The 25965-nt window shown below is 41.9% G+C and overlaps 1 protein-coding gene across 2 annotated transcripts in view; it reads right to left on the reverse strand.

The window, feature by feature from the left end:
• Nucleotides 1-9011: 9011 nt before the first annotated feature.
• The window catches only part of CHN1 (chimerin 1), an 86375-nt gene continuing 69421 nt past the window's right edge, over nt 9012-25965 (reverse strand). For both annotated transcript variants that reach the window (XM_075829495.1, XM_075829494.1), the window contains exons 9-14: nt 22644-22728; nt 14150-14323; nt 13575-13652; nt 13186-13323; nt 12564-12669; nt 9012-10120 (exon numbers count right to left, since the gene is read on the reverse strand). In XM_075829495.1, coding sequence (XP_075685610.1) covers nt 9949-10120; nt 12564-12669; nt 13186-13323; nt 13575-13652; nt 14150-14323; nt 22644-22728 — 753 coding nt within the window. In that variant the 3' untranslated portion in view covers nt 9012-9948. The remainder of the gene's footprint in view (nt 10121-12563; nt 12670-13185; nt 13324-13574; nt 13653-14149; nt 14324-22643; nt 22729-25965) is intronic.

Genomic DNA, 25965 nt, shown 5'->3' on the forward strand with positions numbered 1-25965 from the left:
TTGCGACAATTCTTTGCTAGAAAGCTGGCATAGAGGGCTATATGTCCGGAAGCAAAGACGCACATTCCTCAGCAAATTTTTCTCATCTATGAACAGCCTAAGGCTATGTTCACACGTTAAACAAAAAACAGCTGTAAAATACGGAGCTGTTTTCAAGGGTAAACAGCCTCTGATTTTCAGCCGTTTTTTATGCATCAAGCTTTATTTGATGCGTTTTTTACGTCCGTTTTTCTATTGAGACAATGAAAAACGGCTCAAGAAGTGACCGGCACTTCTTTTTTACAGGGCATTTTTTTATGCACTGTTTTTACAAACGCCCCGTGGGAACGAAACACAGTTTTTCCCATTGAAATCAATGGGCAGATGTTTGGAGGTGCTCAGCCCCCGTATTTTCAGCCGTTTTGCGTGGCGGTTATGGCTCAAAACCCGGCTGAAAATAGGCTGTGTGAACATACCCTAACTAAACCCATCCCCACCTTGCAGCTTTCACCTACTATAGTGAATATGATGATATGTAGCAATGTCAGCACTAGGGTTGCACGATGCATCGAAATATCGATACTATTTTGATGTTGTGCACTTGCAAACGGTTCAATAATGTAATACATGAATTTAGTCAGTAGCATGATGCACTGGTCATGAAGACAGAGAACATCACGCAGTCACTGCAAAGCGCCCTCGTTCTCTGTCTTGAGCGCCTGCCGCTCATTAGTTTGGCGCCAGCCGCATCACATCATGCTGATCGTGCGGGCACAGTAACTAACCCCAGCGTGTACCTCATACATTAACCCAATGTTGTCCATTATGACTGTGAGGTACATGATGGGGTTAATTACTATTAGTGTGAGGCACGTGGAGGTTCAAAATTGATAATACCGTGTGCCTCACATCAGAAAATGAAAGAACTTTTTTATTATTATTATTATTATTGTTGGCAAAGTATTGTTTTGATATTGAGTATTGGAATACTACACGAAGTATCGGTATCAAAGTCCAAAGTCTGGTATCGTAACAACCCTACTGACGGCTTTGGTGACAGCGGATCATGCAGGATACATAGAAGATGTATCTCAAAAAGTACTTTTTTTTTTTAAGAAAAACAAATTACAAAGTTCCACTAAACACTTTAAGGCCACAAGCACACATCCGTGGCCCTTATACGGCCATAAATCATGGATGGCTTCCGTGTGTGGTCCGTAGTTTTAACGGACCAATAAATAGAATGGCCGAGACTGATCTGCAAAAACGGACAGGAAAAGGACCTGTTCTATAATTTGCAGAACGGCCACACGGATCCTCATAAAAAAAAAAACAGATGTGTGCATGGCACCATAGAATGGGTCAGTGTGCTATCAGTTAAAAAAATTGGATAGCACAATATCACTGAAGTGTGCTTGAGGCCTAATACACTGCTTTAGTAAACAAAATAAAAAACCAAAAGAAGTCTTCAAAGCTTTCCATAACTCTTCATTCATTTTAACCCAATAAGTAAAAGATTCTTATGTTTGATTGTTTTTTGTAGAGGTTCTTTCGTAGATTGTATGCAGCTCCACTCATTCACATGTATGTTTATCGTATGTACCCTTATCACCAGATATATTCTCTCATGGCAGTGTTTATATACGGATAGAATAGCACTTTATCGTGCGTGATTATCTGACCGTCTTTTATATCCGCTTTTATATTTGTGGTATTCTAATAAAGATGATCTTGTATTGGTATAATATTTTGTTTTGTTTTCTCTATAAGATTCTAAAGTAAACTACTGTGTAAGTTTCTTCAGCTTCTTACCACTTTCCTTATATTACTTTGACCCCCATGTCCAACCCTCAGCCCTTAATCCATTACTAAAAACAGAATATTAACCCCTTAAGGACACGGCCAATTTTGACCTTGAGGACAGAGCAATTTTTTTACATTTCCCCTCTTTGCATCCCGACGCTCATAACTCTTTTATTTTTTGTACGACGTAGTTGTATGAGACTTTGTTTTTTGCGGGACGAGTTGTACTTTATGTAGGTACCATTTTCTGGTACAAATACATTATCGTTTAATTTCTATACATTTTTATTTTGGCGAAAATGCATTAAAAAAGCAGTTCCGCTGCAGTTTTAATATTTATTTTTTTACACCATACAACAATCATCATAAAATATTTATTATACAAAATGTGTTTCTGTGTATTTTTTTTACTTTTTATTTATTTATTTATCATAAAATTTTTTTTGCATTCATTTAACTTTTTTTTTTAATCCCATAAAGAGATTTATCATTTTGATTTTGTAACTGTAATGTACTGGCATAGATCTATATGCTAGTACATTAGCCCGTGTACTGATTGTACACAGGCAGTTGCTAGGGCATACCTCAGTATGCCCTAACAACAGGAAATATGTTCAGACAGCCCTAGGGTCCTTCAATGGACCCTGGGCTGTCTGGCCATATGAGTTGTAGGCTTTGATCGCGTCAGTTATTTTCTGTGACGCGATCAATGTGCAGTCCCCCCTCTTTGAACGCTGCGATCAGCTGTCATTGCGGCGTTCAAAGGGTTAACGGCAGAGAGAAGATGTTTCTCTCCTCTCCGCTGTCAGAGCGGGGCCGTGGCTGTGTATTACATCCGTTGCCCCGCTCTTGATCGCGCGCATAGACGGCTGTCACACAGGACGAGTATGCTCGTCCTAATGCGCGAAGTGCTCGCCGCTCAGGACGAGCATACTCGTCCTGTGTCGGCAACCAGTTAAACGTAACATATTTGTTGATATAGGAGAGGTCAACTTCCTCAATCTGCTAAATTGCCCACAAACTACTGACAATACCCTATACTTCTTTGGGGCTTATCTGCTTTTAAGGCATTATTTACACAGGCCAATGATCGGGTGAACGAGTGTACATACGTTCCAGATCATTGGTCTGTGTAAACAGGGCAAAGAGCAGTCGATGAACGAGCAAACACTTGTTCGTTAGCTGATAGCATCTATTACGCGGACAGAAAATGGTCACTACTTGGCAGCACATGAGCTGCTGACATGATGCAAATGAATAGGGACGAGCGATCGTATTAACGTATTATCATTGCTTTGTTTGTATGGAGCAAGCGAGTGCGATGGACCAGCTGTATTGTTGATTGGTGCTCGTTTAAGGTGGTAAACATAGACGAATATCTGCCCGTGTAAAGCCACCTTTGGGTCTTGCAGGAGATGAACTTTAAGGTGCAGCCACACGTGACAGATTTTGTTGCAGAAATTTTCTGCAACTGAACGTAATTTCCATTTGTCTGAATAGAACTGATAGAAATCCATGCACCTGCTGCAGAAACAACCATATTCAGATGACAAAATTTGCCGAGTGTGACTGCACCCTTAGGTCCTATTCACACTTCAGGGATATCCGGCCGTGTAACGGCTGTTTATTTAACGGCCGTCACATGGCTGCAGTAAAAACAATAGACCCCAAATGCGGCTATTCACACGGATGATTTTCTGATGGCCTAGTAAACCGTGCTGTCAAAAAATGAATCATGCCCTATTTTGGGCTGTTCTCACGTCCGCCCGTCTCCCATAGAAGTCTATGGGGCCGTGTAAAACACAGCCGTCACTTGGATGTGATACGAGTGACAGCCGTGTTTTCTGCCGCTTGCGCTCTCCTCTCCTCGCAGTGCGAAGTGCATGTCAGGAAGAGGAGATTCTTTGCTGTAGGTAGCGCCACACAGCCCCCTCTGGCCAGGGATTCCATTCCTAGATAGAGCCTCTAACATCTCTGTCCCTATATGGACAGTGACGTTAGGGGCTCCTCTTGAAGCGGAATCCCCAGCCGAGCGTTGCCGACGGTCTGGCAGAGGATTCCGTTCTTAGAGGGAGCCCCTGATGTCACTGTCCTTATATGGACAGAGACATCAGGGGCTCCCTCTAGGAGCGGAATCCAGAGGTATTCCACTCCTAGAGGGAGCTACAGTGGAGCTATCTACTGGGGGGGGGGGTGTTTGTGTGGCACTACCTACAGGGGGCTGTATGGCACTACCTACAAGGGGGCTGTGTGACACTACCTACAAGGCAGCCTACCTACAGAGGGAATCAACGTCTGAGATTGCTGTCCGAATTGTCGAGAAATCATCCAAAGCTGCAGTACATGGTTCAACGGTTCTGAGGACACGGTAGCAAGTAAAAAATAGCAGAGAAAAAAACAGAAGACAATGCAAAGAAGCTGAAGACAAAGCTTTTTTCTATACTTATGAAAGCAAGAGAAAATTGGGGACTGGTCGATTTTAGACAGAATTTGAAATAGTAAATCTGCCCCAATACATTATATCTACTGCAGAAACTAAAGCGGGTGGTGTCATCAAATCCTTGAGTCATGCAAAACTCCCTCATGTCCGGCACGAGACATAACACATTGCATACGTTTTGCTCGGTGTCCCTTTAAGGCCAGAAACACACACACGCAGTTTTGTTACAGTTTTTGGCTCAGTTTTTTGTGCCAAAGCTAAAAGTGGATCCGAGAGGAAGGAAAGGTATAAAGAAAAGACTGATGCATCTCCTTTCTGTTGTATCCCACTCTATGTTTGGCTCAAAAAATCTACCCAAAAATCACGTGTGATACTGGTGTAATAGGAATTTCTGCTAGCACGATTTCAGTTGAGCTCAAACTACTTAACTTAATTGAATATAAAACTAGGGCTACACAGCGACTTGTGGCCACGTGGCATGAGATCGCAATGTCGCACTGCTGTATCACAACTAATGAATGTGGTTGCTTTGTGATCTGCAAGTTACTGTGACATGACGGGATTTCAGAGCGACCACGTTCACTATCATTAGTTCCCATTTTAGCAGCGCAGCATTGTAATCTTATGTCGCACATACGCATGTCACCATGTAGTCCTAGCGTAACTAAACTGGAAACCTGGACATTTCAAGATCATATCAAGATCAGTAAGGCCAAATTCAGACGACTGTGGTATACGTCCGGGTGATGTCCGTTAAAAGTACGGCCGTCACATGGACGCATGTATTGCAGTGGTGACGCTCACACGGCCCTTGTTTCAACGGACCATGTGAATAATCCGTTAAAAAATAGAACGTCCTATTTTATTCCGTTTTCACGCATCCCTCGATAGACTCAAGTCTATGGGGATCCTTGAAAACGGGACCCCCACGGGGGAAACTCAGACGTGAAAAACTAACGTTTTTCACGTCCGAGTTTCCCCACGTTCGTCTGAATTCGGCCTAATAGATATGTTAAAATATTTGCAGTCTCCAAATATATGTAGTTTTATATGTAACATAGATATGTAATTTACTATACATTTAGGACCACAGTAATGACACATTATATATACACTTTCAAGGCCAGATCAAAGTCGCTGGGGGTCCCCTCTCCAATAACAATGTCGCATAATGTATGGCTAATTTGAAGGTTGTCCAAGTTTGGAACAAGGAATCTGTTCACCCCCAAAAAAACAAAAACAGGCCATGTCTGTACATGGGCTGTCTCTGGCATTGCAGTTCAGCCCCATTCACTTTAATAGAGATTAATCAAACAGAGCCCATAAACAAGAGCAACTATGGCACTAAACATTCATTTCTTCTAGGTAGCAGTGCGGACAGATGAGGCATAGGAGCTCTGTGCAAGAGGAACAGAGCTCCAACCCTTCGTAATAGATATCAGTAAGGGTATGTTCACACAGGTAACAAAAACAGTCTGAACATACGGAGCTGTTTTTCAAGGGAAAACAGCTCCTGATTTTCAGCAGTTTTTAAATCACCAGAGATGTGTGTGCTAGACTTTTGCAGTATTATTACATTGAATTTTTTAAAAAAAAGGCATTTTAGGAAAACATGGCCCTGATCGATTCTGTGTTCGGGCAGTAGTGGGTGTTAATTTTGAACATTTTGTAAAGCCTCTCAAACACAATGTTCACCTTGTGCTTCCATTTCCTACACAACGCTGAGCCTGAATACGCACATCTGGAGCTTGTAATACCTGAATAAATCCTTTTATTTAAGCATCAAGTTGCCATCTGCTAGTCTGATCCTTTGGGAAAATAATTTCTTCTACACATTCATTCCATCGCACAATTATTTTTAAACATTTAATCGAGGTGAACAATACAAATGTAATGGAAGGTAAACCATGTAGAAACTATTAGTAGCGTAGGCAGAAAATGTGTCAGGGGGACCTCCCTTCTCCAAACAGGACATTTATGACTCGTCAGAGTACCCCTAAAGTCTGACGTCACTCAAGACCTGAAAAAGCAGATTTGGGGTAACCAGCACCAGAAAATGTTATGCCCATCATCTAATAACATAAAATCAGTTGTTATAACTGTTCTGCGCTGCTTCCCCGTCTGAGAACACAGTCACGTGTTCTCAGAAGTTTAGTCGTTTTTTCCACTTTTGATGACGCTCCGACACAGGACCAAGATCTCTCTCCTCCTCTCGTATCAGCGTGTCCTTAAAGCATGTGACCGCAAGTAGGCTAGAAGTGGGACGATGCAGAAGAAATAAGCTAGTCCCTTCTTCCACAACGCTGTCTTCTTCCACAACGCTGTCTCATTTCACAGCGCATGTGCATTGTAAGGCCCCATGCACACGACCGTGCCCGCAATCACGGCCCGCAATTGCGGGAACGGCCGGGCGCTGACTGACAGCCGCATTTTCGGGCCGTGCTCCCATACAAAGTATGGGAGCACGGCCCGCAAAATACGAAAGAACGAACATGTTCCATAATTCCCGGAACATTTCCACGGCACTGACACCCTTCCGTAGTGCTACGGAAAGGTGTCAGTGTTCAATGAAAGTGAATGGCTCCGTTTTTGCGGACCGCAAAAACGGAGGTTTTTTGCTGTCGTGTGCATGGGGCCTTACAGGGGAGCAAAAATAAAGGCGCTGAGTGTATATTAGGGGATGATGGGACTTGTAGTATTCAGAGAGCGCTCAAACTGCAAATTCTGCTTAATATTCGGTAGTTTGGGAGCAGCGATCGTTACACCGGAGTGTTATCATTCAAGCAGAATGCATTTAGCAATGTATTAAGATAATTAAACATATAAAAAGGTAAATTTTTTATGATCCCCAGATACAAAATCAAGAGTAGAACCTAGGACGCACAGAAAAAGAAAAAGTAAAAACGGCCGCGAAAAAGAAGTGCATGTCACTTCTTGGGACGTTTTTGGAACAGTTTTTCGTCAACTATTGAAAAACAGTTCCAAAAACGGGCGTAAAAAATGCAGCAAAAATCGCGAGTTGCTAAAAAAAAAGTCTGAAAATCAGGAGCTGTTTTCTCTTGAAAACAGCTCCGTATTTTCAGACGTTTGAGTTTGCGTGTGAACATACCCTTAGACCGCATAGGATAATTGAGCGACCATCAGGGAGGGTGGGTTTTGTAGGCCCCCAAGGTGGTGTAGGCTCCAGGACACATGCCCAATGTGCCAATACCTATAATCCAGCCCTGTAATATGATATAACGTAGTATATGGAAGCCAATTGCTACATGGTGATTGGTGCTTTGATGTACCCCATCCAAATTCTGCCAGTAACAGGGACTGTAGGGTAGCAATACGGGAGCAAGAAAGCTCATTGGGGAGATCTCTCCCTCTCTTATGTGGAGAATGGCTTTGTAATAGAATAGGTACTAATGCCCATATTACATCTGCTCTAATGTGCCCGGGACCCAGTGTTTACATGGCCTGCAACGTGTAGGTGTACCCAGTGTGTAAACACATATAGAATAAGTACTCTGGTAAATCAAAGGGCCTGTATGACACAGCCCTGATCTCTCATTCATTTTAGATCCTCATATAGGAGCTTTGACTTTGGTCTTTTGTCACTTTCCATACACAAACTATCACATTTGCGTTCCTTCTTTAGGGATTTCTTGTTGCTTCTAATATAATACGGCATCATTGATATCTGGAGATATAAAGGCCAGCACAGAGCTCTAGCACCACCTGGTGGACCAGATAAGCAAGCATAAACTTTTTTTGGTAGGAGACAAGATTTTTGTGTCAATCATTTTGAACGTGGGGTGTACATGGCCATTGCCAGTAAATTATGTTATGCATATATGATCTCCAGTAAAGCCAATGGCTATCTTTAGGTCCTTTAACCTGTGACTAAAGTATAAGGGATAGAGCTTAGATGGTCCAGACTCCGAATATTCTTGGAGCAGCCGTTGTTTTAAGTGTCTGTGTAGTATTTCTCACTGACCGTGACAGCAGAAAGACTGAACACAGTTACGGTCATCTCTCTCCCTGCACAATCTTTCAGTTTCCCTAGGGGCAGATAAGATACAAGAATTTTTCATCATGGTCATCATCCCCCTTACCAATCAGAGAGGATATATGCGCGCTGTCGGATTTAGTTTTTTTCTTTTTGTGGCGAGAAGAGGAGCCATTAATTAGGCCATTTTTCTAGGTTTACTCGCATCTGGTTCGCAGAGATTGTTGGTCTCCTATTTCGATGATTTTATGATGCTGTGTATGTGAACACAGGCATAAGTGGCATGTATGAACTCTGCACATCCTAAAAATATATGTCTAATGTTCTGCCTGTGTCAGACTTACCACCACATTGCACTTTGATGTAAAATTGCATGAAGGCGCCCATGAGTGTAAAGTTCTGGGTTGCATTTTCACAATGTGCCAGGTCTACTGTTATATTCTATTCCTATACCCATATAGTTTATGATTTATAGGTTTTATTTGTGTATCTCAAAAGTGGAAAAATATCCCGGAAACCCTGGCAACAAAGTCGCTGAGAAATGCATCAGACATTTATGTCATATCTTTTGGCTATGCCATAAATGTCGGAGTTGGAAATCGCCCTTTAATTGAAACCGTCACATCCGGTGGCGTACCTACAATAGATGCAAACGGTCTGGAATAAATATGGTGTTCATGTCGGACCGCATATATTGTGTGTATGTCGCTGGTTACATCCTTAAGAATACTCTGTGCTCTTCAGCCTCTGCAATGAATCTTTGTTAATATACAGACTGTTAAAGAGACACAGAAATGGGTTTTCTAAAACCTAGGTTTAATAAATTAATGGGTGCATGCCAGAAAAAAATACAAAAATACGTTTAAAAAAAAAATGAAACAACGCAGCATGTCCTGCAGTCACCACACAAACACGTCAGTAAACATTGTAAAAACTCAAGCTCTCGATTCATAAAAAGAAAAAAAATTAAACCTGCCAAAAAAAAAAAAAAAAAAAAAAGAGAAGAGAAACGAAAAAAAAAACACAATAGAAGAAAGATCAAAGAAGAAGAAAACTGTGTGATACAAACGTTATTAAGGTAACCGCTTCACAGCCTCATTAACCTAATAGGATTATGCTGAACATAAAAGAGAAAGAATCACAATAACGTCACACCAGGGGACAAACATGCTGATTTACAGTCACGACCCGTTTAGCTAGAAGATATCTCTTTAAGGAGAGCTCCGACAAAAACGGAGACATACATGCAGCCATTTACTATTTCTGTTACACTGTAAACACGCAGCAGTCATGGCAGAGCGCAGACATTACTGCGATCACAATAGCATTGATTGCCACAGCTAAAACAATAGAAAAAGCACTAGTAAAGTGTACCCTTAGCCTTGAGAAAGTGGAGGCAAAAAGTGCCTCATGCCTCAGTGATGTGACTCTCACAAGGATCGGACAGGCCGCATGCTTAGGAATTTTGGTTTAACCCATAAAACTGAAGAAAGCTCCTCAGGCGTGAGTTATTTTTTTAGCTACAAACGTCTACACGATGGCCGCCTCTGCAGTGCTTCCTGCCTCATTGACTTCGAGTGAACCAACAGATGGGCTTCTTGACTTCTACTAGAGTCCGAAATATGGTAGCCCCACTATACACCGGTGACGAGTACACTTTAAAGGGGTTTGCGTTTCCCTGCTGCAAAACAATCCTTCATCTTCCGGAATACTGCTTTTGTATTTTTCCTGTTCAAAATAAAATGTCCTCGTTCTTGATGAGCATTTCCACCACTAGTCTCTGATAACGGATGTCATTTAGTGCTACCATGGCATCCAGCTCTGGCGCCCGCATGAGAGTTGGTCCAAACACTATGCCAAGGTTCTCTGCGTTCATTAAGCTGTCCTTCTCGTGAAGCGTGACCCTGCGGGGGATACAAAATTACATCTCATTATTCCTGTCGTGAATCTAAAATTAGGGGTTATCTGTAGGGCATTGCAAGCAAACAAGAACATGCAAATAAAGGCCCTTGTGCCCCAAAAGCATAAAATACTTTTCAGTTTTAGTTTATCACAGGCGGTGACGTTACGGGTTGCTAGGACACCATCTCATTGCTGTCATACTGATGCCCTAAGCACTTGCGCACATAATATAAAGTGGCTGTCCGCAATAAAGGCCAAGGCAATCCAGTCTAATAAGTTAATAGTAATGAGGACTGTCATACTGAAGTGAAAGAAAGCCAGTACTACCCAAACTACACATGTGTACTTCTATAGAAAGCGAAAAGCCCACCCCGACATATCTGCATGACTGTCCATTGTAGGAGGACTATAGGATTAAATGTGTGATCTGGATAGAGGTGGTCACAAATGCTTCATAAACGGCGATCGGTTCAACATTATGATCAGGAGCATTATTTTATTATAAGTCCTAGTCATAGTGGAAAATAGAACGCAGATAGCGAGTCGTCAGCTTGGAGTAATCCCTTCTCAGATTGCAGTTCAACCTTTAATAAGCCGACAGTGGGGAATTTTGCTGCTGGGGTCCCTCGGATCAGTTAAACCAGAGCATAATAGGGTCGTTCATTGTTTGCAATCGGCAGCCTTAAAGGGCATGTCTTTTGAAGTAGAAGTCAGGCCAGTGATCAACTGATTCCAGTGGGACTGGCTTTTCGATTAGCGGTTGCGGTCGACGGAACAGAGTCTGGCCATACATTTCCCCTGCAGCGAGGGACGGCCAAACATGTTCTGCATGAACTGGGTCTGCCGGAGCATGGCTCTCCACTCTACCTCATAGAGGGTCCCAAGTGGGGGATATACCAGTAAATGGGGATACGGACAGAGGCTAGTCATGAGACAACCAATTATAAAAATAAAAAGAAGTCCTTAAGCCGCAAGATCAGTAAATGTAAATTTTGTTCATAGCAACATTTACACAAGGCCTTGGCGCTCGCAACAGTGACGCTGCCGGCGGGCTGTGGGTATCGGTCCAATGGACATATCCATCAGATCCTCAAGATTTCCTTTTTAAATCACAAATCATTCATTGGTAGTTTAAAAAGTTGTTTGCCTATGGGTATGTTCACACAGGTCGGATACGATGGGTAAAAAGTACACAGCATATTAGACTTCGAATCCGCATGGATTTCAGTCTGAAGGGCCGCACCAAATTGTGGTGCAGATATTTGTCTGAAACCCTGATGCAGAAAACGTATTTGTGAAAAAAAAGCCAATACACACCTTCAGCGGCGTTGCCACAGCGGCATGTCCCTCTGGACTCCTGTGATGACGCTGCAGCCCATGTGATAGCTACAGCCTGTGATTGGCTGCAGCAGTCACATGGGATGAAAAGTCATCACAGGAGGTTGGGCTGCACGGAGAACAGTCGGGAGAACGAGGAGCCATCGCTATGACAACGCCAGGAACGTTAGTATAGACTTCTTTATTAAATTTAAAAAAGAAAAAAAAGGTTTTTTTCAGATTTGCTATTTCTGACATAGAATTACAGCTTTTGTGCTGCAAAAAACGTGTCATATCTGTCATTCATTGTGGCTTTTACCTCCCCACTGAACCTTTATGGGGAAAAACCACAAAAAGGGCAATGGTTCCACAGAATAAATGGACATGCTGCCGACTAAAAATCCGCACCGCAGGTCAATTTGTTTAAGTTTTCTCAGTAGATTTAAATTCGTTGCACAAAATCTGCAGCTAATCCGACCAGTGTGCACGTACCCTATAGGGACCGTAACTGAACTATAGGGCATAAAATAAAAGGCATCTTCCTAATAATATTACAGCTACTATTTTGGGTCTGCCCTCAGCATAAGTCAGTGGCCCCCACAACTGAACACATAGATTTTTCGTTTCTTTTACAATTATAGCAATATGTGAAATGTTAGAATTGCCACAATAGGACGCCCAGATCGCAGAATACTGGCAGAGCAGAGATACATTGTCCAATGTTATTTATTCTATCGCATACATATTACACGATACCTTTACGATTTTAATTTTGCAGTTTTTGAACCAGAAGGTGAATGATATTCATATTAAACATTTGATATTAAACTGTTCCTGCTAAGTGTATGTTTTGGCTCTATTATAACAGGGCTGATTCTGTTATCTTGTCGGCAGCACATCCTCTATAATGGGACTGCATGCCATGATAAAGAGAAGGGATTACGGAAAATGTATCATGTATCTCAGCGTGACCAATTAGCAGATAAAGCTGTGAGAGCCCTGGGAACCTGGCAAACTGAAAAAACGTTTCACAGCCAGTGGGCATGGAATAATATCCCCCTCCTGGGGTAGGACTAAGAAGAGCTTTTACGCTAAAATATTGCATTTGATGTACTTCGATGTATTTACCTTTTGAGATGGGCCATGAGATACCGCAGTGTTTCACAGTGAGCAGGAGGGAGCAGCTTCAAAGCCTCATGAAGAGCCTCTAACTGAGCATCCGGGTCCACAGCCTCTGAGTAATGAAGGAAAAACTAGGGTTAAGCATTGAATGTATCCGATCACTAGGACTAAAAATGCACAAAGTAGAATGTATAGAGATATTGTATATTCCTCATCAAGGTGTAACGAATATATATATATATATATACATACATACATACATACACACACACACACATACATACATATCAATACTGCCTAGATGACTTGATGACTCATTTTAACCCCGATTTTAGCTTGGATTCCAAAACGTCACCCTATTGCCTTGACTCCAATTTGCAATGTCCATGTTTAAGATGTGCATACAAGTTTTAGAACAGAATACAATGGACAACATGGAAAACAAACAAAAAGGACCATTGTCTATGTTCTGCCCACAAAAAAAAGCTGTCAAGCTTATTGTGGACATATTATAAGAAGAGCCAGGATGCTTGGAAGAGAAGAATGGAAAATAAAATGGATGGATAACATCTCAGAACCGGTGGGTTTAGAGACCACAACGTTAATATAAAGTGCGTCATGTACTTACTGGCGGACTCGAGGAACTTGGGGTAAGCGTCGTAGGTTATAATTGGGATTGGCAACTCCCTGAAGTACAGTTTCAGTGCACCAGTTATAATGTTAATGTCTTCATAAACATTTACAGATATATCAGCCTTCTCTCCATCTACAAGGAAAGACAAGGAACAGCATGATACGGTAATCCTTAATCATAGGACTTGAGGAATGCATGTTCGGAACCAATGACCAGACCAACCTATCTGGGTTACATTTTCGCTATCAGTAAATCATGTTAAATGGCCTCATCAATGGACATCATTTACATGCATGGCTACATATAGAGACTAATAAGCTATGACTGACCGTTCAGGCCATGTTTAAAACGGTTATCACATCCAACAGGATTATAAAACATACCTCTGTCAAAGGCCATTTTGGCGTCTTCAATGAGATCGGTAAAACCGGATATTCTGTACAATCCTTCGGAGTTCAACCCTGTTGAAAAAACAAACCCATACATAAAACGGTGACAAAATTATAAAATGTGTCATTTGATCAGAGTTTGGCCAACTTAAAGGGTTTGTAAGCGGAAACATGGCTGCCTTCCCCCAGAAACAGCACCACTCTTGTCCATGGGTTGTGTCTGGTATTGCAACTATGTTTTCTAAACTCATACAACCCCTTTAAACAGTCTGATACAGAACTTCTCCACAAACAACACATCATGTCGAGCAGGTTGCAAGAGTTAACGGGGTTGTCAAGGGTTAGAAAAACACGGCTGCTTTCTTCCAGAAACAGTGTCACACCTATCCATAGGCGGTGTCTGGTATCGCTGCTCAATTCCATTGAAGTGAGTTAGGCTGAGCTGCAATATCATACACAACCCATGGACGGGTGTGACACCGTTTTTGGAAGAAAGCAGCCATTTTTTCTAATCTTGGACAACCCATTTAAGACTTCTACTTTCTTATTCTGGCTGACAGAAGCCTTACCTCTAGACTCTATTTCTCTAATACACATGTCCACTACCATTGGCCTCTTTGTGTTGTGCGCTTTTACTAAAGTGGTGAGGTCACAGCTGTAAACTTTCTTGACATGTTTCAAGTCCGGCTTGCAGTCATTGGGAACCATCTTAGAACATTGCTTGTGAACGTTCAAACCACAATCTGGAAAATAAACACAAGAATATTGTACAAGGAGTCACAAACTTCCGCTCAGTATATACATGAGGGTCAAGGTAGTAAAGCCTTGGTATTGGAGGCTCAATCATGGGCCTCCATCAGAGATCCAGCCAAAAATACCAGCAACAAGCATGCAGCACTATGGTTTGCAGTAAGCTTTGGATTCAAATTATTTTATCACTATGAATGTTGTAAATTTCCACCCCTGCTTATTCTTTATGTAACAAAACTATAGGGAAAATAAAGCATCATATAGCGTTCCTTGAAATGAAGAAGAGTCTTCGAATATATCGATGGACACTGACAGTCCCTTACATCTGGAGGAAGCTCCTGATGAGGCTTTCAGTTCTAGCGATCAGAAAGGTTCATTATTGGGGACCCCCAACCCGTTCTATTTTTTCAACATGTTAAATAAACTTTTATGGCAAGGGTGCAAATCAGACAACAGCATTTTATGTATTGTATACTTAATAGAATGTAAAAATCAAGGCATACGTTCAGCCTCATCAGGTATACAATCGATAACAGGGTTATATTTTATACTCGGGGCTGGCGATACGTTTTTCTGCTGTTCGGTCACAGAGTGGGAATGTCATGTCATCCACAGAATTGGCAGGACACAGTGAAATGTCATAAAGTGTTCGTCACAGGCTGGAAACTGAAGATGACAGCAGATAATTATGAACACTTAACATTTCGTGCAAGGCAAAAACTAGATATGGTCCCGACTCCCTACAAACACGCAACATTTTCCATGACATATGGTAATGGTGTGGAGACTTCAGATTACTTAACCCCTTCCCGCCGGATCACGTATATAAACGTCATTAAAATCGGTGGCTTACCGCCTTTTCACGTAAATATACGTCATGGAGATGAAGCTGGCTCAGGAGCTGAGCCAGCGACATCACCACCGGGTGACAGCTGTATGTTACAGCTGGCACCCTAAGGTATCGGCCAGGACCGGAGCTAGCCTCCGATCCGACCGATTAACCCCTCACATGCTGCGTTCAATAGAGATCGCAGCATGTGAGGAGTTTATAGCCACCGGCACCCCAGCAACGTGATCGCTGGGTTGCCGGTGGCTGCAAAGGCGATCGGAGGGCTAATGCTTACCTCCCGATCAGCCTGTAACGGAATCCTCCTATGCCCCGTCGTCGGCGGGGCCCAGGAGGCTTCCGGTAACATCGGCAAGATGGCGCCGGCTCAGCTTCCGGCTCAGAAGCTGAGCCGGCGTCATCAGCAGTGGGTGTCCGCTGTATGTTACAGCGGACACCCCGATCTATCGCCAGGAACCGGAGCTAGCTCCGATTCCTGGCATTAACCCCTTCGATGCAGCGATCCATTGTGATCGCTGCATCCTAGAGGTTTGTAGAAAATCGGCAGCCTTGCCATGCGATGGCAAGGCTGGCGACTGCTACCATGGCAACAGGAGCCCTAACAATGGACTCCTGTCTGCCATTACCTAAGCTGATTAGGCCCCGCCCAGAGGCGGAGCCTGATCGGCTTGCTGTCAGTGAACAACTGACAGTTCCAATACATTGCACTACATAGGTAGTGCAATGTATTAGAACATCAAACAAATAGTTGGACATTCAAGTCCCCTAGTGGGACTAAAGAAAAGTGTAAAGAAAAGTGTAAAAAAAGTAAAAATAAAAGTTGGAAAACATACAATAAAAGTTTCAAATAATAACACAAAACACAATCGCCCTTTTTCCCTTATAAGTCATTTATTATTGAAAAAAATAATAAAGCCATACATATTTGGTATCGCAGCGATCGTAACGACCTGAACTATAAAAATATTATGTTATTTATCCAGCGCAGTGAACGCCGTAAAAAAAACCCTCAAAAACACTGCCATAATTACTGTTTTTTTGGTCACTGTCTTCCAAAAATTGAAATAAAAAGTGATCAAAAAGTCGCATGTATCCAAAAATGGTACCGATAAAATCTATACCTCGTCTCGCAAAAAAAACAAGCCCTCACACAGCTCCATCGACGAAAAAATGTAAAAGTTATGGCTCTCACAACTTGGCGACAGAAAAAATACATTCTCTTTCCAAAAGTAATTTTATTGTGCAAAAAGTTATAAAAAAGTTCTATAAATTTGGTATCGCCGGAATCGTACTGACCCGCAGAATAAAGGTAACATGTAGTTTATAACGTACGGTGAACGGTGTATATAAAAAAAAAAAAGTGGCACAAGCTGGGCATGATATTTGACACTGAATTGGCATATCTAGGGAAACTATTTAATTTGTACCTTCCGCAGCGCAATCATTTATGGAAAAGACACGTGGGGTGAAAATGCTCACTACACCTCTTAATAAATGCCTTGAGGGGTGCAGTTTCCAAAATGGGGTCACTTCTCAGGGGTTTCTTTTATTATTTCACATCAAAGCCTCTGCAATTGTGAACCAATACTTTATAAGTCGCCAAATTAGGCCTCAATTTTACATGGTACTCTTTCACTCCTGAGCCCTGTCGAATGTCCAGGCAAAAGATTAGGGCCACATGTAGGGTGATTCTAAAACAGGGAAACACCGCATAATAATTGAGAGCTGTCTTGTTATGGTGGCACAAGCCGGGCACCACATATTGGCGTATCTAAGGAAAAATTCCCATTTTCATTCTCCCACATCGTGTGCACACGAATTTCTGCAAAACACCTGTGGGGTTAACATGCTCACTACACCCCTAGGTGAATACCTTGAGGGTGTTGTTTCCAAAATGGGGTCACTTCTGGGGGGGATCCACTGTTTTGGTCCCACAGGGAATTTGCAAATGCAACATAGCGACCAGAAACCAAATGCAGCAAAATCTGTACACCAAAAGCAAATGGCGCTCCTTCCCTTCTGAGCCCTGCCGTGTGCCCAAACAGCATTTTACGACCACGTGTGGGGTATTGCCGTACTCCAGAGAAGTTGCTTTACAAGCGTTGGGGTTCTTTTTTTCCTTTATTTGTTGAGAAAATTAAAAATTTGGAGCTAAAGCTACGTCTTATTGAAGAAAAAGGATTTTTTTTATTTTCACTGCCCAATTCTAATAAAATCTATGAAACACCTGTGGGGGCAAAATGCTCACTACACCCCTAGATGGATTCCTCAAGGGGTGTAGTTTTCTCAATGGAGTCACTTTTTTGGCGTTTTCACTGTTTTGGTACCTCAGGGGCTTTGCAAATGCGACATGACCTGCGCAAACCATTCCTGCTAAATTTGAGCTCCAAAAGCCAATTGGCGCTCTTTCCCTTCTAAGCTCCGCCGTGTGTCCAAACATCCGTTTATAACCACATGTGGGGTATTGTTTTACTCGGGAGAAATTGCTTTACAAATGTTGTGGTGCTTTTTCTCCTTTAGTCCTCGTGGAAATTAGAAAAAATTAGCTAAACCTACATAATCTTTGAAAGAATGACTATTTTTATTTTCACGGCCTACTTCCAATAATTTCTGCAAAAAACCTGCGGGGTCAAAATGCTCACTATACCCCTAGATAATTTCCTCAAGGGGTGTAGTTTCCAAAATGGGGTCACTTTTGGTGGATTTCCACTGTTTTGGCACCGAAAGAGCCCTTGAAACCTGACATGGAGCCTAAAATATTTTCTAATAAAAAGGAGGCCCAAAATCCACTGGGTGCTCCTTTGCTTCTGAGGCCGGTGCTTCAGTCCATTACCACACTAGGGCCACATGTGGGATATTTCTAAAAACTGCAGAATCTGGGCAATAAATATTGAGTTGCGTTTCTCTGGTAAAAACTTCTGTGTTACAAAAAAAATAGAATAAAAATGAATTTCTGCAAAAAAAAAAATGAAATTTGAAAATTTCACCTCTACGTTGCTTTAATTCCTGTGAAACGTTTAAAGGGTTAAGAAACTTTCTAAATGCTGTTTTGAATACTTTGAGGGGTGAAGATTTTAAAATGGGGTGACTTTTTGGCGGTTTCTAATATATAAGGCCCTAAAAGCCGCTTCACAACTGAACTGGCCCCTGTAAAAATAGCCTTTTGAAATTTTCTTGAAAATGTGAGAAATTGCTGCTAAAGTTCTAAGCCTTGTAACGTCCTAGAAAAATAAAAGGATGTTCAAAAAACGATGCCAATCTAAAGTAGACATATGGGGGATGTTAATTGGTATAAGTGCCTGTCTTACAAGCAGATACATTTACATTTAGAAAAATGCAAATTTTTGCAATTTTTCACCAAATTTTGGTGTTTTTCACTGGTAAATATTGAATTTATCGACCACATTTTTCCACTATCATAAAGTCCAATGTGTCACGAGAAAACAATCTCAGAATCACTTTGATAGGTAAAAGCGTTCCGGAGTTATTACCACATAAAGTGAAATATGTCAGATTTGAAAAAATGGGTCTGGTCCTGAAGGCCAAAATGAGCTTGGTCCTGAAGGGGTTAAAGGTGTCAAAACAATGTGTTTGGGGATTTGATTGGGCATAAAAACAAAAGCATCCAGAGGAGGTGCAAAAAAAGCAAAACAACGGGAACAGTCGTTTAATTTTATGTCCTAAAAGTGAAGAATAGGGACGTGTTCACATCTACATCATTTGCTTCTCATCAGTGGTTCTGGTGTTTTTGATCTCAAGAATAGATTTTGCACAGCACTGGCCTATTGTGTAGTCAAATCATGTGAAATCAAGTATCAAACTCAACAAGTATCTATCTTCAGGTCCTCCAATGGAGTTTGACACTTGTCCCTGCCATTATCAGTTCTGGGCCAATCAATAAAAGGGTGGTCTCATGCAGCAAACCCCTTTTTGAAACAAAGATGGAGCAGCGATTAGCCAATTGCTGTTGGTCCAGCTTCTGACATGCCCCCCGCCAATCAGTTGTCACCGCTGGGGATAGTTGAGGCCATACATTTCCCTGCAGCGGCCACGGCAGGAGAAATGTGGTATGACAAGGCGGCCATTCTAATGAATGGGTGCTCATATAATCCATGTACAGACTGGGTCTGCCAGAGATTCCTAGACCATTAGGTGCCAGGATGAAATATTTGTGCTGTAATATCTATTGAGATTGTCCTTAAAGGTAGGGATATTAAACAGGATTGGATGGCTGCATTTGGCTAGAGGTTACGTGGCTGAACTGTCGCACTATCATGCGAAAAATGTATTACACCCTTGCACATATAGTTAGCATGGAGACTTAAATAGCTCCGTTTACACCGCTTATGTAAACTGCTTACAGATCCCCTCTGTATGATTGCAATGTGTTTATGGCAAAGGATGACCTAAAAATGCCATGAATTAAATGAAATATCTGAGCACATTTATATTACACACACGAGTGGACTGGAGAATTACATCCACATCAGTAGACATGGTTTCTGAACCGTAGACTGCAGATGGCTCTAAACCACATATGTCTATGAATAGGATTGAGCTCCAGTCCTTCCCCTTTTTGCTTGGACGGGGAACGAACCATCCCCGAGGCCTTGAGTACTGGGAAAGAGCCAGCGTCCATGGCACGCTTCATTAGGCACAGGTTAGCAGCTAATGTCCTCCTATCCACTGTCACAGACCTTACGGCCAGGATCACACACACAGTTTTCATGCAGTTTTTTTTAGCCAAAGACAGAAGTGGATCTAAATGGAAGGAAAGGTATAAACAAAAGACTGATGCATCTCCTTTCTTTTGTATCCACTTTTGGGTTTGTCTCAAAAAAAAAAGAAACAAAAACGGTGCCAAAAACTGCCACAAAGACTGCATCAAAACTGTGTGTGTGTCATCCTGGCCTTAAGGGGTTGTTTGAGATTAGCAGAAATGGTCTGCTTCCCCCCCCCCAGAAGCCACTCTATGGTGCTTTAATCTAGTCTGGTATTGCCATTCAGTCCTATTCACTTGGATTGGGTTGCGCTGCAATACCAGAAACATCCCATGGCCAAGAGTGGCGTGGTTTCTAGAAGAAAATACTGATTTGTCTAATCTCAGATAACTCCTTTTTAAGTCCAACCACATCTTACACACAACCCTGTTTTCTCCTCCCTGCTTCCCTCTTTAGGCCCAGTTCACACAAAGTGCTTTTGGCACTGATTTTGACACGGAAACCACGCCAAAAAACGTGCAAAATGACCCTCCATTGATTTCAATGGGAGGCAAATGCGTATCCACCCCCCCCCCCCCCCACCGTGCGGCTTTTGGCTGTTTGCAGAAAAAAGAAGCGGAAATGCTGCGGTTCTGCCTCTGACCTCCCATTGAAATCAATGGGAGGCAGAAAAAGAGTTTCTCGTTGGGTTTTTTTGCCCGCTGTTCTCAATGGCCGTGGGCAAAAGACGCTGCGAAAGCTGCGGCAAGAAGGTTGCGAGCAGGTCAAAATCTGCCTCAAAATTCCTTCAGGAATTCCTGAAGGAATTTTGAGGCAGATTTTTTCTGCCTGAAAAAAAACTGTGTGCTGCTAAAGCATAAAAAGTTTCTTGAACACAGTGAACCCACTTTAGCCGTTTTCTTTCTGCTACGAACTAACCATGTCTTCCATATATCATGTATTTGCAGGAAAACCTCCATTAGATTAGCTGTGCCTATTCCACTTCACTGAATGTCATACCCCACTTTACTTTATTAACCTGTTCATTCTGAAAACTAAATCCTGTATAAAAGTAGAAGTACTGTATGTCTGCAACATAAACACAGATGGTGCACGGACGTGAAATCGTTCATTGCCATCATCACACGATCTGCAACACATGGCGAAACCACACAGATATGTTCTTTTGTTCTCACGCCAGAACCAGATACCACGGTTTTTGTCTAATTCATTAGTCAGGACTACCTCTCATTTCTACACCCTACATTGTAGATGTAGCAGAGCTGAACTGGTCTGTTTCATGTTATGACATTAATTACTTATTATGTCAAATGAGTCAAGATAATGTAATAGGTTTACATACAATTCCATGTAAAAGAACCGATACATCAAGATATCAGTGTGAGCTGTGCCGATGACAAACACAGCTCTCCTACATCTTAACATCTATACATTGTTTATATACCGTTATTAAACCTGCAGTATTGTGTTTTTCTGCACATTTTTATACATAGATATCCGTGTTTTAGCCTCAGTCCAGCATGAAGGAAATCCATATTTCATTAGAAACACTTGTCAGGGCTGAGGACGTGCGCCGTGCTACCATTTTAAAAGGTCTGTAGTTACAATTGGCAGATCTGATACTTCTTTTACACTTCAATAGTTCAGCAAGATCCTTGAAATGATCATATGAACAATGTAGTGTAGAATACAAGGCTGTACATTCCCTGCTCACGGCTTGTTCAACATTGAAAAACATTTGACAAATTATACTACATGTCATATAGTTTTTCAAAGACTAGATTTGGGTGAGCGAAATTCCCAATTGCAGCTGGAGAACTACACACTAGTGGACAAGTGTTGAACAATCTTATGCAGCTTCTGTAAAGTAATATCCCCAAAATCATAAATTATCACCTATCCTACAGGAGAAGTGATAATTTTATGATAGCTGGGGGCCCCAAAACTGGGTCCCTTACCGATCGTAAAAACAGGGCTACCAAACCTCCAGTTCATCCTCATTGCTCGACATAGCGCGGCGATCAAGCATGCACACTGCCGCTCCACTCAAAGTCCATAGGTATGATGGAAACAGCTGAGTACAGAGTTCAGCTGTTTCCATCATTCTCATAGGCAGTGAATGAAGCGGAGGTCGAACATGCGCCCGCCGCTCCATTCTAGATCCTCCTGACTATGGAAGGTGCAGGGAAGATCTGGGGGTTCAGGACCCCCATTTTCATGATCAGTGGGGTTCCCAGAGGTGGTCAGAAAATATCCTTTGAATATGTGATACTTTATGATTTTGGGAAAAGCTCCAAGTTATCACAATGGTCAAGGTAGAAACATAAGATATTTACCAGTGGGGATAATGGAGCGGACAATCTAGTTAGAAGAAATATGGCAAAGTGGAATTAAACATCTTTAGAGATTGTCCTATGCACATACGCATGTACCACTATAGCACACTATGTCCTTGGAAACCAAATAAAGCATGTTGGCAGAAGCACCACACTTAGGGCTAATGTGATACGCCAAGTACAGGGCCTGAGAGGGAGAAGCATGACCCAGGGATTGAAAATTACATCAAAAGGAGTATCACGCACCGCCCAGTCATGTCCTATACTAGGAATAGCACAGTGTATATGTAGTACCTGGAGTCTTCTGCCAAGTTGAACAATCCCTTTTAGGAAGAAATTTACTATGAATTTACTTCACCATGTTAGCATTTTAAGGAATTGCATTTCCAAGTGACACTATAATACATACCTGCACATTTTACTCCCTGAGCAATCAGCCCCCACATGAAGTTGGCACAGTATTCACACCAATGAGGACCCCTGAATGTGTGTACCTGTAAAATCCAGAATACAATTAATAAACAGAAAAGTTCTAAATATTAAATCCTACAGAACGTTTCTATATAACACATTTGAAGTCAACCTAAAATCTCATTCAAAGTTGTAAATTAAACATGGGGGGGTGGGGGTCATTTAAATTGAATTCTTCTTAGCATAACTATTTAGAGGATCATTAGAAATGTGAGTCACAGTTTGGATCAGAGAGTTAAGAGGAAGGCTGGTTGCACTATAATGGAAAGCCATTCATCATAGCTAGAGTCGCTGCTTACGATCACTAATGTATAGATATACGCTGTGACTGTGGGTGAAGACTGAATAGTACATGACTTATATTTACAGTGACTTTTTTATATGTATGATGGCACAATGGAAATCAAACCATTACTCCAGCGAACACAGCACAGCAGAAAATGTGATTACATAGTATATTGTCATTGCTGTCAGCCTTGTGCATCGACAATCAGCATATTTTCAATCTCCTTGCTGCCAAACGGAGAGCGAGTGCATTTATATTCATTGCCTTACTAAAGCCTCTGGCTGTCAAAACTGCGAAAAAGTGACATTCAAGCGCTGAACTCCACTCAACAGCACAGGAGATAAATAGAAAGGGTCATTCAGGTCAATGATGCTGACAAGGTAAAATACCAAGATTACACTATGATAAGGACACATACAACAACCATTAGAAAGGACACAATCCTGGATTACAAAAAGTTTCTAAATATAGTGAACAACAAACAGTATTAAACAGGCCATAGACAGCGTCAACCCCTACAGGGCCAGCAGTGAAGTAGAGGACTTCTCATTCCCCCTTCTAGAAAAGTGAAGGGTTTTATAAATCGCTGTGACAGATGTTTCTCCGACTACATAGGCAGATTCGCCCTTCAGGTGTTTGGTAAAGCTGGCTCAGAACCCCTGAGGAAGCCGGAACGCCATCATTATCTCACGCTGCATTCTCGAAAACGGACAAGACTAAAGCTTCATGCACATGACACAGCGCAAGCATGGAGACTGTAAAGTGGGCGACAGAACCCCTAGATTTCCATACTATACGTAGAAACACTCTGGGTTCCACCGTATAGTACCTCTGTGCAGAAGTGAATAATATAGGAGGGATACAGAAATATATTATAGGGTCAGTCACCTATAGGTGCTGTGATATGGCATGTACAATCCAAAAAATGCACGGCACGCAAAGAATATATTCTTCGACTTCTTAGCTTTACATTATATCAATCACCCGAATGTGGAAAAATAGCAAAAAGTGGTTCAGCAAAAGCTCATAGTTCCTGGTGATTCATTATGACACGGAGACACTGCAAGGAGGAGATGGGGGAGTAACAGCCCACCTGTGTGACGTTTCGGGGGACAACCCCCTTCCTCCAGCATGTGGATGCATGAGAAATTGGGGAAAGTGGAGCTCCCCCGAAGTGTTGCACACGTGTGCGGTTACATCTGCTCTCCTCTTTAGTGTCTCCAAGTGAAAATGGATCACAAGGAAATATCTTTTACTATTTTTTCCGTGTAGGGGTAAACATAGCTAATATTTTGCATTGCTGGTAATAAAGAAAATAGATTGTGTGTTTGCTGTGCATTTTTCGGATTGGTATAAAATGGCCTAGTCCATAAGGCCTGAGCAATGCTGAATGGCACGGACTGACACACAGAAATGTTCTCCATCTGCACAGAGCATGGTGTAGGCAATGGTTTCCTTCTGTACTATCCAAGTTGCATTAATCATTGCAGTCCATATTGCGTGCCATTTCAATGAATGTGAAGAGGCAACCATCTGGACAAACGTTCCATTCCTCTTACACCAAAAATCACGAGACAAAAACAAATGACAAAAAGTGATTAAAACCAACCAACACCAAAAGTAAAAGACTGAAGAATGGAGAGGTCTCTCTATTTCTATATAATGGTTGTTGGTCGTTGTACATGTAGAGATAATAATGGATTATGATAACTGAACCATCAAGTATCAGGCTCCAGTGGGAATCCAGGGCTCTATACAATGGCAGCTGTGTCCTCAGTTTATTAATTCAGAGGAGGTGTTGTGGCCCATTTACTGTATGACGGACAGAGAAGACCCCAATCTGTCATTTGGCATGTACACAACAGATTTGCATATTTATTAATATGTGATCGAGTCTCAGATTATGTCAAGGCAAATTCGAATGTGAGAACATCATTGTAAATCCGGTGAAAACGCCATTTACGTTACACTAAAGACAGTATCAGCCAGTGTCAATGCACTCAATAGACACTTGTAGGCTAGTGAGGACACTTCATTAATCCCGGAGAAAAGCCAGACAAGAGCTCCAGACCATCTGGCTGATCTGCGTGGAGAAGCATATGTTTATTTTTAATGACTGATCTAGGCTCAAAAAAAAGACTCAAAATGATCATTACCTCCGAAAGAAAAATGATTATACCAGAGGATTGTTCACAGATAATTACAGCAAAACTGATAATGGATTAAACCCTGTGACAGTTTGACTGTCGATCAATACGTTTTTGAGGTTAAATCGTAAACCCAATAGATTCCATCTACAGAAAGTCTCAGCTCTGCAAACACAATTATGAGGTTCTCCTGTCACTTAAGGCCCCTTTACACGGGCCAATGACCGGGCACACGAGCATTAATACGAACACTCGTTCCCAATCATTGGCCTGTGTAAACAGGGCAATGATCAGCCGTTAAGCGAGCAAACACGTGTTCATCAGCTGATCGTATAGTTGATGAGGCATAAAATACTATCGTTGTCCGCAGAACATCTCCCTGCGTAAACAAGGAGGTGTGCTGCCGACATGATAGAAATGTATGGGGACGAACGATCATAATAACGATCGCTGGACCTCATACATAGCCAATCATTGCTCCTTGTGAAAGGATCAAATGAGCGCCGATCAACAGGATGTCTCGTTGGTTGGCGCTAATTTTTATGGCCCATATTGGTCGATATAAAAGGACTTATAGGCCTGTGGGTAAAGCAGCCTGGTGGTAACATGGCTGAAGTTACTTTTTTATTTGCATTGCATTTATTTATGTTCATTCATAGCAAAGACCTGAATATTATCTAGGCTTAAGTACTCAAGTAGCCAATGTGCCTAGAAAAATGCTACTGGCACATTATCAGGTTGTCTCGACTGATGCATATGGAAGATCTTACAGTCAAATTGGCTTGTAGAGGTTTATAAGGTGCCAAAGTCTACAGTGTTTTGTACTA

Source organism: Rhinoderma darwinii, chromosome 6, assembly GCF_050947455.1.
Source record: "Rhinoderma darwinii isolate aRhiDar2 chromosome 6, aRhiDar2.hap1, whole genome shotgun sequence".
NCBI classification, from domain to species: Eukaryota; Metazoa; Chordata; class Amphibia; order Anura; family Rhinodermatidae; genus Rhinoderma; species Rhinoderma darwinii.